The 12,974-nt window shown below is 39.3% G+C and overlaps 1 protein-coding gene and 1 pseudogene across 1 annotated transcript; one reads left to right on the forward strand and one right to left on the reverse strand.

Annotated features, from left to right (window-relative positions):
- Nucleotides 1-440: 440 nt before the first annotated feature.
- On the reverse strand, nucleotides 441-3,892 carry LOC105055652 (peptidyl-prolyl cis-trans isomerase CYP19-3-like; annotated as a pseudogene).
- Nucleotides 3,893-8,078: 4,186 nt separating this feature from the next.
- On the forward strand, nucleotides 8,079-9,599 carry LOC105055653 (LOB domain-containing protein 15-like). The gene is made up of 2 exons (XM_010937563.4): nucleotides 8,079-8,408; nucleotides 8,915-9,599. The coding sequence occupies exons 1-2, from the start codon at nucleotides 8,130-8,132 to the stop codon at nucleotides 9,344-9,346; spliced, it is 711 nt and encodes a 236-aa protein (XP_010935865.1). The 5' UTR covers nucleotides 8,079-8,129; the 3' UTR covers nucleotides 9,347-9,599.
- Nucleotides 9,600-12,974: the final 3,375 nt, after the last annotated feature.

Here is a 12,974-nt window from a genome sequence, read left to right on the forward strand (position 1 = left end):
TCACCGTGAAAGTGTCATGTCGCCGTAGGGCTGTCAAATCACTAGGGTTGACAATGCCCTCGACGGGACAATGCCCCTAGGTGGCCGTGCCGCATGCGGCTGTCAGAACTGACAAGCCCTGACGGCTGTACGGCGATTGGAGGAGCCGACCGACCCTAGGTCGGTGGCCAGCTGAGTGGCGTCGGGCCCCTCCATTGGTCGGCGAGCCTTGCGTGAGTCGGCCATCAGACTTCTAGGTTCAGTCGGTCGGGAAAAGCATGCCCGACCGACACATCCTCAGTCGGTTGTAGGTCGTTAATTGGTCGGTGATGGCGCCCGTCGGTCGGTCCCTCCGTCCGTCGGTCGGTCGGTCCCTCCGTCCGTCAGTCGGTCGGTCGGTCGGTCGGTCGGTCCCTCCGTCCGTCAGTCGGTCGGTCGGTGGGTATTCCCCAACAACAGGGTTCATAAAAATCTTATTACACACTATTTGAAACATCCAGTAACCCAAACTGCATATCAACCTCTAGTTACAAAAATCAAATTTCTGTGATCTGTGCGGTCGTTGATCACCACCAACAAAGAAGTCCTTCCACTTTCGGAACCCACGACCTCCATTGCCAGCACTACACTGTAACTATTGATAACCTTCCCAAACACCAGATGTTTTCCATCCAACCATGGAGTCTTCTCAGTGCAGATGTAACTAGGATCCATTAGGGTTGGGACCAGCATTTGCCATCAGTAGCATACAGGACCAGTTGCTTCTTCTTGAAGTTCTGATTCTCAAACTCGAAGTTGTATATAGATTCACCACCAGTTACACTGCCCCTGGTGAAGTCCCCACCCTGTCACACGAAGTTTGGGATGAAACAACGAAAGGTAGAGCCTTTGAAATGCGATGGCTTGGCTGACATCCCTATCCCCTTCTCTCCAATGCAGAGACCAGAAAGTCTCAGCAGTTTTTGGGGCAACATTGGCGAACAGCTCCATCACAATGCGACCAGCTTTTGCCTTTACAATCAGTATATCAAAGAAATACTTTGGGATTGGCCATTCTCTGGCAAGAGAGGAGAATCCCTCGAATAAATCTCTGTCCAAGTGAACAGAAAAAGTAAGATCACCGATAACATTCTGCTTTATGAAATAATTAAGAATCAAATAGTTGAAAAGTTGCCAAATTCCTGAACCATATTTACCGATAAAAGACCAAAAAGAAATTACTTAACCATGAGAATGAAATGAAAATAAGGGATCATTTTAGTAATATGTACAATTAGCAAATACTTTAAATCAAAAAATCTTCCCAGAAAAAAAAAACTGGGTGCAAAATCTGCTTATATACTTAGATGAAGTGCTTAAATCAGTAATATTTGAGGTCCTTTTCTCAATATGAAGCAATAGATTGAAGTAAAATGGTTACCAAGAGAACACCTAATCATAGACAATATTAGCTCTAACAACACCAACCACACACACACACACGCAAACACACAAAACAACAAAAAAGGGAGATAAGAATTACTTAAAATATGAGAAGAAAGGGAGAACGAATTCCTCCCATATTGCGTGGATCAGCATGTATGTTAATTCTGAAAAATTATTAGTAATTTGGTGAAACTCTGATTACAACCTCGCAAAAGTCAATAAAAATCAGCATTTATTAGAAATTCTTGGCAACCATTTGCTGATGAAACTATTAATTGAGGCAAAAGATTATAGCAAAAAATGCATGACACTGTTCCACAACATCAAATTAAAGGGCATAAAATTTGAAGAACAGAGGAAACAAAAATGTGATCTTTTCAATCCTTGTTCGGAGAAAACATGAAATTTATGCTAATGATTAAAAGATTTCCATCTTCCTCCAATGACTTCCAAGAAAAAAATTGGGCTTGGAAGAGGATATTTGATGGGAGAGAATTCTATATCGCACAAATTTTGAGCTCAACAGGCGCCTAATTTCGCCTCCAAGCCTTCGATATGTGCTCTCTCTCCTCGTCTGTTCTTAATTCTAGATTTCTAAAAATATATGAAGAAATTGAGAAATTTGAAGGATTCACCAATGGTGCGAAGGATCATTTTTTTTTTAATCAAATTGAATGGATCGAAATAGACATTCAGATAGAATCCGTAGTGTAGCGCAGAAGAAATGAGAGAAGAAAATAAAAATAAAAATCTAACCTTGTCGGGGAAGGAGAAGGTAGGCTCCCCTAGGGTTAGGATTTAGGGGGTGGAAAACGTTATGCTTGGAGCTGGGCAACGGTTTCTAGGGTTAAGGTGGATGAATTGACGAAAAACTCCTGGTCTTAGATTAGGGTTTGGTGGGCACTTGACGCCCGCCGAACCAGTTTAAGAGCCCGCCCAAGAGACGCTGGATTGAACCGACCCAGCTATGCTCACAGGCCGAGCTCATCTCCACGGGCTCTCTCGTCGATTTAAGCCACCCAATGACCCAAACCAGGCCACTGTCTTGAATCCTCATCGCTCCTTGCGACAATAGAAGATAAATCGCCCTGGCCCCTGAGGCATAAACAGAGGATTCCTTTCTGACTTGAATTCCAACTAAGTAATAACATACAATCTAGGGCTTTCATTCCAACCTGCAAAGATATGGCTAACTCGGACCTGATCTGGATCCTAGACCCAAACCCGACCTGTTAATGAATGGATTAGGTGTGGTCCAAAAAATCACATCCATTAAAATCCCGGCCTGAGCAAGTGAAAATTTGATTCTTCAAATGTGTGCTCGATCATTGGTAATCTTCCAAAGAGCAAGATTAGTTTCAAAATTGAGGTTCGGATTGAATCTTTCACCCAAAAAATGATTCATCTTTCGTGATGTAAATCATTGGATTGTGCGATAGCTACTTCAAGATCTATATATAGATGGATGAAAGAAAGAGATGAGAATGCTTTCGAGACCTATACAAGGTGCAATCCAATAATTATGTCATGAGAGAAGATCCATCATTTTTTCACATGAAAGATACAATCGGAACCAGTTTCAAATTCTTTGCATAGTCTTTATACATTGGAGCTCATGTGCCATGGATACAAGTTGAAACCTATATCATCGTATTTTTTTTTTGGATATAAATCTAGGGATCAAACACCTCATTAAATAACAAAAAATAAATTTCATGAACAAAATAGTAAATCACAACAAACTACATTCCCCAACACATGCGTGATATCGAGTCAGGCGGCAAACTTTCAATTTTCATCATTAAAGCGAATTCTTAGATGCGACCATCAGTTTAGAGACATGGACAGGAACCCCACAATGAGCCATGAAGCCTAATCATGTTCCAGTTCCAGGTCATGAGCCGCTTCATGGTATGACTCATTGACTGCACGTAGTAGCCGACCAGTCTAAAAGTGCAGAACAGATTGGAGTCTTAACTCTTTTTTCACTCCTACGCGTTTCTTGAGCCGCTCAACAAAATCAAAGGTAGAGACCAAACTCTCTTTACTCATTACATCCCCCCATGGGTCAGAGACCTACAAATAGGTTCCCACACCTCCAGCTCATTACTTCTCGGACTAGTTTCCGCGTGTAGAAAGACTAGCTCGGAGTCTTGGCTCTAAGCTTCTCCAAGGCCCCACTCAAAGATTTCAAGTTAAGGAAGAAACAATCTCAAACATCTCCATCACTCCCCTTCTTGGAGGAGCTTTTCATATAGACGCTAATGCATTAAATTTAGTCAAGGGTCCTACGCTTAGAAAATCTGCCTTCATGTGAGACAACACGTCCACATCTGATCCAAATGTAACCACCATCTTGCCACACCTAAAACCCTAGTATATTACAATTCCACGGGTCTGAAAGCGAGGCAATCTTGTCATGTCCCATGACCCTCAGGCAGCACCCGTCGTGTGGCCATCGGTGTCCCCGGGGTTCGGAGACCGCCATGGCTGACGAGAAGAGTGAACTAATGAGGTTGGGGGGGTGGAGATCTAACACAATTGTGACCGCATAACTACCTCCATGGTCTCAGCAGGAACGATAAGGACCCAAGACCTAAACCAAGTCGAATCCCATGCAATTTGGTCCTTGCTGTTCCACTTGTTGGTGATCATGTATCCTGTTATGAGCTTGTAAACAAATGCATGGAGTAGCGAGGTCTTTTCTTTTCCTCTTATTTATTTCCTCAATGCATGCTGAGAAGCACCAAAATAAACTCCTGAAAGTGATTGGTAGAAGCATTGGGAACACACTAGTCGAGAAGTAGAAGCCTTATAGCGTCAGCCTCTGGAAAATTTGAGCTAATAAAGACTTTGTTATGGCGTTTGGTGGTTCACCTCAGATGACAGGCTAAAGAACCCTAGAATCTACAGTCATCCAGCACGTGCATGGTGGACCCGCATGCAAGTTATCTGTCGGTTTGGTGGGTCTAAAAAGACTTACGTGAGAGCTATTGTTGTTTACGGTTTACACCACCCCTTTCGTTTGGTTGGATCCCCCTAACCCTGCCAAATTTGACCATCAACCAAACTGCCTTGCAATCAGTAACATTATTCATTTGATCGTTCTATGTGATGAGGGTGACCTTCTTGGCAAGGCCCACAAAAAAAAAAAAAAAAAAACAGGGAGTATAAGCATGGTTGGTAAACAAGATTTTCAAGAACAAGTAATTTTCAGGTTGTCGTCATAGCGACGAAACAAAAACAATTCTTCTGTCCGATTTGGAAATGCATGCATGAGTTGGCGAAGATGGTGGAGTGAGATCTCAATGCTAATCTGCGTGATATGTATGGCTTGATCTCTTATTAATTTGAAGGAAAAAGCACGGTGTAATTATCACTCAAATTAAGCACTTGAGATCTAATACAGTTTATTTTTCGAGTTATTTAGTACAGTAACTTCCAAATCTTTCAAATTGAATGATAAATTAATCCTGGTCAGATAAGTCTATATATGTTAAAGTTATTAGGCATATGAATAATGATTCAATGACTCTTAATTTGTCTTGATGTAAGTATAAAATAAATTGGCCTCATACTGTAAATTAGATATTCCAGACCAAAAAATTATTGCAATAATTTATATTTTGGTTGCCTAGACCATACCCACGGTGCTTACGAAATCATGTCTCCTGTTGGAAACTCTTAGCTCTGTATGGGCTTCACATGCAAGTATTTGTCACTTTAAAGTACCACAACATATAACAAAAAAAAATTAATAAAGATGTTTGGTATTGAGGATAATATAAAATGTACTTGAGGACGAGATTAGGCAAATTTTATGCCGAGTACCAATCTAACATCAACTCTCCAATAGATTGTTTCAATTGTTATGAAATGAGTTTTAGTTACGGTCAGTTGGTGTAATAATAGATAACCTCTCACCTAATTATGAAACTCCAAACCTTGACAGCTTAATTTCTAGTGATTCCCTTCTACTTTATTGGATTTTCTCCTCTATAGCAATCTTCCCACTCCACCCCCACTTCATTTGATTTGCCACACGTCAGGCCAATTAAGCGTGAGATTCTTGAACAGACTAGAATTCGGCGAGCACATTCCTTCCGTAATCCGAGAGCCCATTTGCCAGTAGAATAGACGAGAGCAGTGCCTTTTGATTGCAATCTATGTTTGTTTTTGTTGGTACACGCGTACGGGATTCCCCAGAGCACAAGATTCTGGGGTACAAAAGACCTTTGCCCTTTCATCTCTTGTTGAGCTCCCCACAGCCATCACAAATACAAAGCTAGTTTTTGATACGATCCACGGTTTTAAATATAGTATCGACATTTACACCCACCTGTGATTTGATATAGTTTTAACTATGCTAATAGAGTATTGACTCCATGGCGACGCAGGAAGATAAAAATCCTTCATACAAAGAGCCTGGGACCAGTTCACTACGGCACTTTGTTGGCATATTTGGTTGGAAAGGAACTCTCAATTTTTTTTTTTGAAAAAAAAAAATTCTTTCATTAATGTGATTCTTCACAAGGCCCTCCAAAATTTTTATCCCTGGGAAAATTAATGTTGTACGAAAGCAATGTCTTCAAGAGCTACTGAAATCCCTCACCCCTTTGATGCTTAGGATTAGCAACTATTGCCTCTTGTCTTTCCAGCTCTTATCTCCCATTCTTGTACATATACACTCTGATCATTAATATAATTGGGGGAAGTATGTCACTTCCTCCTTTCTTCTCTGAAAAAAAAAACTTTATATGTATCTTATATTAGAAAAATTGGATACATCAAACGGTTTACAAAAAGAAAATAAGGTGCTTTCTACCAGCTCTATTCATAAAATGGCAGTCAAATCAGCAGGGTTTGCTACACATATTAAAAGTCTTTTGGTAATTGAATTATTGATTTGATGAGCTATTCAAGATAACATTTTTGTTGGAGTGATGCATAACTTGAACCATTACTTCTCACTCCCTTTTTTCCCACTCTCTTTTTTTCCCCCCCGACAACCCCTCTTTTTTTCTTTTGATGGAGAAATTCTTATTGCGTTCAGTAATGAGAAAATAAACGAGGGCAGGAAGAACCTTCCACCATGACAGAGTTTGCTAGAATAGATTCCTGACACAGGAGCTATTCCATTTGCACCTCAAAAGATGGACATCAGATATTAATCAACTAAAAAAAAAAAGATGGACATCAGAAAGTCTGAAACACATCTAGTTGTATTTGTTGGTACTGCACCTTGGCATAGGACATTTTTGATGGCAGATCATATCTACTTTCAAAAGCCAAGTAGAAAGAGATAGGTGGAGGCAGTTGATAGGCTCCTTTTATTTTTCCTTTTCTCCTGCTTCTTTTGCCCTTTCTAAACTATCACCATTTGGAAAGTAACAGTTCTCTTTACAAGTGTTTCCGGTATGCTCCGCCTACTTGTAACCTGCACTAATGGTGCAAATAACCATTTTTTTTATAAGTAGCTGAACGGATTTGCCTTTGCTGTCTCCAAAACCAGCCATTCCTCTGTGGTTAAGTGGCCAACAACCATCCATGACCAAAACCATGCAAAGGTGGGAGAGTAATGACTTCCAGGGAGGCTAATGCCATGCATATATGAAGCCGTCGCCTCTTCTGATTATTCCACAAAATGGCAGACCACCGTGGTCCCAAAGATTCCAATTCACCACTTGCTTCCAATTTGAATCGCAAGTACATTAACCTCAACAATCCCAGAGAAAATTCGATGGTGTTTGTTCATCGAATTTATCTTTTCACCATGAATCAATTTACAAAGCATGTCATTCTAGTTTGAGTGGTAGGGAGTCTGTGTACTTATTTACCAGACTGGTGGTAAGGCCATCTCTTAGAGATAGGCTATATGAGCTTCGAAAGACAGGTTACATGATCATCATTGACAAATTACAAAACCTTTAAAGGTAAAATATATAGGAGCACTTTTAAACCCCGGTGACCAGTATGGTAGGTTTATTTCTTGATGTCTTCATCCTTGGAAAGATGCTAGGGTTGGAATAATATGAAACTGAGCATGCTAGGTGGTAGTAGGCAGGCTAGCAAGTTAGGGTGCACATCATTGCAAGGTCCACATGTCAATGCTAATAAGCGGCACGCAAGATTGATTGAAAGCGATTAATGAGCATGAGCATGCCATGGTTCTACCGCAGCGAGGGACTTGGCTATGCGACATGGGCCCAAAAACAAGCACGCATGTGAATCTAAATTTATGTGTGACATACTCGCGTTCATGTCCTCTTGTTCCACTGCCTTTTGCTCCATTTCTAGAAACATGCACCTCTCGTGATAGGATCGCCGGTGCAGATTTATTTCACAAGTTAAACAAGCGTAAATTTACCCTTTAATACACAAGGGGCCAAGGCATCGCCACGCAAAACAAGTAGAACGCCCAAGCAATCAGAAATGGGTTGGGTCAGTGTTACCTCCTTTGTCTTTTGGGTCTCTTTGAATGGAATCTCTAATTAGTATAGAATTGGAGATGAGGTGAAAAGAGGGCCATGCACTGCAAAAAATAATGAAAAATGTAGCCCATTAAGGAGACCAAGGCAAATTAAAAAATCCTTATAGTATGATCCACCCCCTTCTCATTCTAGTGTTTATAAGCAAAGGGATGATTCACTCCATAGGCATAGATGCAAGCAAGAGAGAGAGAGGGAGAGGGAGAAAAAAAACACCAGCAAACCTCAAAGACCAAGATGACAGGGTTTGGCTCTCCTTGTGGAGCATGCAAGTTCCTCAGGAGGAAGTGTGTGAGGGGCTGCATCTTTGCCCCATACTTCTGCCATGAACAAGGTGCTGCCCATTTTGCAGCCATTCACAAAGTCTTCGGAGCGAGCAATGTCTCGAAGCTCCTCATGCACCTTCCGGTCACCGACCGGTGCGAGGCGGCGGTCACCATCTCCTACGAGGCTCAGGCGAGGCTCCAAGATCCTATATATGGCTGTGTTGCTCACATTTTCACTCTCCAACAACAAGTGAGTATTCCATTAATCTCAAAAACAAAGAGAACTCTGCAATCTATATGAGGAATTCAATCATCACCATATCCAAACACCACGTCATGTCCTCAAGGACATGCCACAGCAGGACGTTCCCCGAGTGTCTCACTAACACTAATCCTATCAGCTTTCGTAATATACTTGAAGATGGTTTTCCCTTCTTTTGGAAAGAAAAGAGGAGAAATCCTTTCGTCTTAGAAGATCGACTTCACAAGCTGCCAAGTTTGTCGCTGCAATTGGCAAAAAATCTTCTCCAAAATGGATTGGATGAAATTGTTCTTCCAGATTTGAGCACTTGCCACAAAAGACGGACACTAGCTAATTTATTTTCCACCCAGTGTTTCACCTTGAGAAATGAACAGCCTTGTTCACCAATTCTGTTCACATCTCACATCCTAGTCGATTGATGGAAATAATTCAGCACTGTAGGGAATTAAAGCATTTGGTTTCTTGTCGCTGATATTACTCCTTGTTTTGTATAGGTTGTGAATCTGCAAGCACAGCTGGCTTCTCTCAAGGCCCAAGCAGCGGCTCAAAGCTGTGCCAGTGCCTCCACTTCGACTTCCAGAGAAGAGAAGTTGAACAACAAATTCCCACCTTACCAACAAGATGGGCAGGGTTTCTTTCAGGGTGGTGACTTGAGGACGAGCCAACCTTTGGTTTCAGAGCCAGTGATGAATCCCGAAACCATGTTAGGCTTTGACAATGGGCTTCTCAACCCTAATTCCTTTCAGTCTTCTCAAGAATATTACCCTCGTTCATATATGACTGAAGATCCTATCTCCTTCTCCTCCGACGACAATTACTCTTGTGCTGTGGCCTCTCCTGACATGCAACCGAACACCCGAAGACCGGCATATCACGACATGGAGGACCTCCAATCGGTAACCTTCGCCTATCTTCATCATGCATGAGAAGGCAGTGCATTTGAAAGAAGATGATCCAAGGAAACCTATCATCAAAAATTTTGTTATTAGTTACATCAGAAATGTATCGACCTCCCGGTACAAACTACAAATGCACCAAATTTATATGAGAAAGCAAATTCCATGCGACGGTTGATAATGTGTGCTAATGTACTATAATTTTGTAAAAATAAGAAGACCAGGGTTCATTCATGTCTATTATCTAGATATTTTGGACTTAATGATCAAACCCCAATAAAGCCTTAGGATTGAATACCCTAGCATTTGAATGCTCGTAACTTCGTTATATCTACTTTCTAGGGGACATACATAATGGGATCCAACAAAAAAATTAAGCACTTATGTTTTTAAAATGTGGATTATATATTAGATATTGAATAGCTAGCATTGTTTTTGGGGATGAGCTTGGTGCGATGGTAATTATAAGGTTGCTCCATTGTGATATGATGGTCATGGATTCAAAACATGAAAACAACCTCTCTGCACGCAGCGCAAATTTATTTGTATTTGGCCCTCCCTAGATCCCGTATGTGATGGATCCAGTGATACCTTGTTTACTCTCTGCTAAGCTTACATCTCCGTTTTGTTTTGAAGTGAAAACTGGAGAATGTTACCACTCCCGTGCAACCTAGACCAAGTTAAGGAAAAAGGAGAACTCAGTAAATAGTTCTATTCGAACTTTCTCGGAAAGCAACAAGATAAGTTTGCGTCCGAGGCTTCTGTTTGGGTCTAGTTCCATGGATTGTGGTGGGGTATTAATTCAGGTCTCTTCAGCTGGCATCTTTAACTTTCCCATCACATGGAATATGGAACCCCACTAGCAAGCACAAGGTCTGAGCAAGTCTTTGTTACCTTGGTCAACTTACAAGGATTTTCCCGATGTTAACTCACAAAAACTGTGAGAAAAAATTTTAGAATGCTGTGAAGTGAGTGTAAGTGGAAAATTATCCTTCCTAGTGGATTTCACTTACCCCAAGTTTGTGTTGCAAGTTACATATAGAACAATATGAAAGGATTGCCATTGTAAATTTTCCTAGAACAACACTATGTAGATCAGAGCAATTATACTCTTGTAGATTAGCTGCCACATTACAAGGTGCATTTAATTTTTTTCTGCATCATTTGGAAGCCTGAGTTTGCCCTCTATCAATATAGTCAATTTTCTCTTTCTTCTTTTGGAGCAAGAGTTGGGCTAGACCTAACCAACTTTTATTGTGAAATGTCAATCAAAAGGCAATGAATGTTGTTTGTGATTATGTTGTTGCAACTCTAAAGATCAACTGTTTTCTCTGGTTGTGTCTGGAAAGAAAGTTTTTTTTCAAAGAAGAGAAAAGAAAGTTGAACACTCATGACAATCTCAGTAAGAAACTCGGAAGGAACCTAGGAGGTTGTTGTTTCCATGGGAATCGGGCTCCTCAATGATTGGTCTTCTTTGCAATCCCAAGATGCTGCTGGGTTTCTCTATGCCTTGAATGTTGATTAAAGCAACCCCGTCCCTTCTCTAAGACCATTGTTTTTTATTTCTAATCAGCCTGCCTTTTTTTCCTTTCCAATCAGCCTGCTCTTTTATCTCTTCTTTTTTGCTTGAAGCATCAAATTTAGATGTCACAACCACTTGAAGTAGCTTGTTTTCAGCTCCCAAATTATCAAGCCTTCTAAACTTATTATTTGTTATAGTTGATCTGAACCTATTAAATCAATTTTAATAATCTTTTCTCAAAAAAAAAAAAAACATTTTAGAAAAACTCTTTAGTTCTTTGAATGCAGATATGTATACTCCTTCCAAATATATTTCAATGGCTTATAGTATGGATATAATTCTATATGATTTTTAATAACCCTTTCCTTCTCTTCCTGTAAATTAGCTGGCATGTTCATCGTTGTTGCCAACATAAGCCACATGCTATAATAAATATGACTTCAGAATCACGTAGACATTTTTCATTATATTTTGGCTTGTTGATATCTTGAGAATTTGTATTCTCAAAAACAAAAAAGATAAAATCAAAAAGAAATCTTGTGAATGGTTGATGGATTTCTACCCCCAGAATCCATATGATAGGCTAAAGCGCAAATGATTGGATCAGTCTCAACTATTGGGCCTCTTGCGTTGCACCTGGTAAGCTCATGATTATGTTACAAGGCTGGGCCTTGTGTGCATTTACCACGAGAGCAAATGCAAAGAAAACTTGTCCAAAAAATTATCATTTCTTAAATTCTAATATTTTATATTTTTATTTCAATTAGATAAATTTAAAATATTTTATAACTAAATTTTTTGGTCATGTAGCTTATGTCATGTATCTTAATAATAGGAATTTCCTTGGTACTAGGACATATATTGATATGTTAACACCAAGGAGGTGGTAGGGAGTACTGATCAACTATGTGCAATCAGACGGCCAAGGACTCGCATGATGATTTTGTATAGGAAAAAAAAAAAAAAAAAGGTGTGCATTACTTTATCTCTGATAACATGTACTCACGTTTCTCAAATAAAGATAACATGTACTCACGTGTCTCACGTCTGCCATTATTGTCTCTAAATAAAATAAAATAAAATGGGTCAATATGTTGTCACGGTTGGAGGGACGGTGGCCATTAATCCAATGGCTGAGATCTTACCAAGAGGCACAGATCATGCTCGGCTTTCGGCCTTCACTTAAACGAAAAAAAGGGGGGAGAAAGATGAAAGAGCTCGAAGTGCTTTGAGCTTTCAAGAAGAGGCGACTTTCTTTCCGACTTTTTGAACGAACCGCTTGAAGTTCTCTAATATTTTAAGCAGGACAACCGACAAATAAATTCTTTAAAATAAAATGCAATGAGGTGGCAATGGATGGAACATCCCATGGAGAGACAAACTACTGTTTGGCAGCATGCGCATATTGATTTGTTTGGTTTACGATCGAAATCAGAATTAAAAAATATAATTGATTGAAGAGAGTTAGATCATGAAACAAGAATGTATGGCTTTCATTTTAACTATTTTATTAAAAAAATATTATTTTAATTTTAATTTTAGAAAGAAAAAAAAAAAGACTATCTCAATTTTTTAAAATCTAATCTCAATATTTTTTTTACTATTTAAATCTCACTGTGATTTCAATTCTGATTTTAGTTTCAAATTAATTGCATTGGAAAATATGATCATTCCATTCCAATTCCAACCTATTCCAATTCTAGCTCAGATCATATATCAAGCACATCCTAAAATCAAAATTAGAATAGTATGGAATAAGAATTAAAATGATTATAATATTTTTTGATTTATTTGATATGTAAATATAATCAGAATTAGAAACAGAATGAAATTTAAATACCAAAGTAAAATCTGAATTCTTAAAGCATTAGAGTATTCCTATCCTCCTCTAGAATTAAAACTAGAATGGGACTTTTTCATACCAAACAACAAAGTAACTCATTTTTGTTCTTATTTCATGTTCCAACTCCTCCCAACCAAATATGTAATTAATTATATTATATAAAAATAATAATAATTAGACTTATCCCATATGATGCTTTTTAGTATATTTCTTTAACAACAAAAATATGAAAAAAAAAAAATTACCTATCAGAAAACAAAAATATGAGATGAGCGGGCCTATATTCCTTCTTA

This window comes from Elaeis guineensis, chromosome 12 (genome assembly GCF_000442705.2).
Source record: "Elaeis guineensis isolate ETL-2024a chromosome 12, EG11, whole genome shotgun sequence".
Taxonomy (NCBI): Eukaryota; Viridiplantae; Streptophyta; class Magnoliopsida; order Arecales; family Arecaceae; genus Elaeis; species Elaeis guineensis.

Excerpts from the sequence above, each read along its gene's own strand:
- LOC105055653 (XM_010937563.4), top strand. The coding sequence starts at position 8,130 with ATGACAGGGTTTGGCTCTCCTTGTGGAGCATGCAAGTTCCTCAGGAGG. Across the intron at positions 8,409-8,914 it reads TTTTCACTCTCCAACAACAA|GTTGTGAATCTGCAAGCACA; the intron begins GTGAGTATTCCA and ends TGTTTTGTATAG.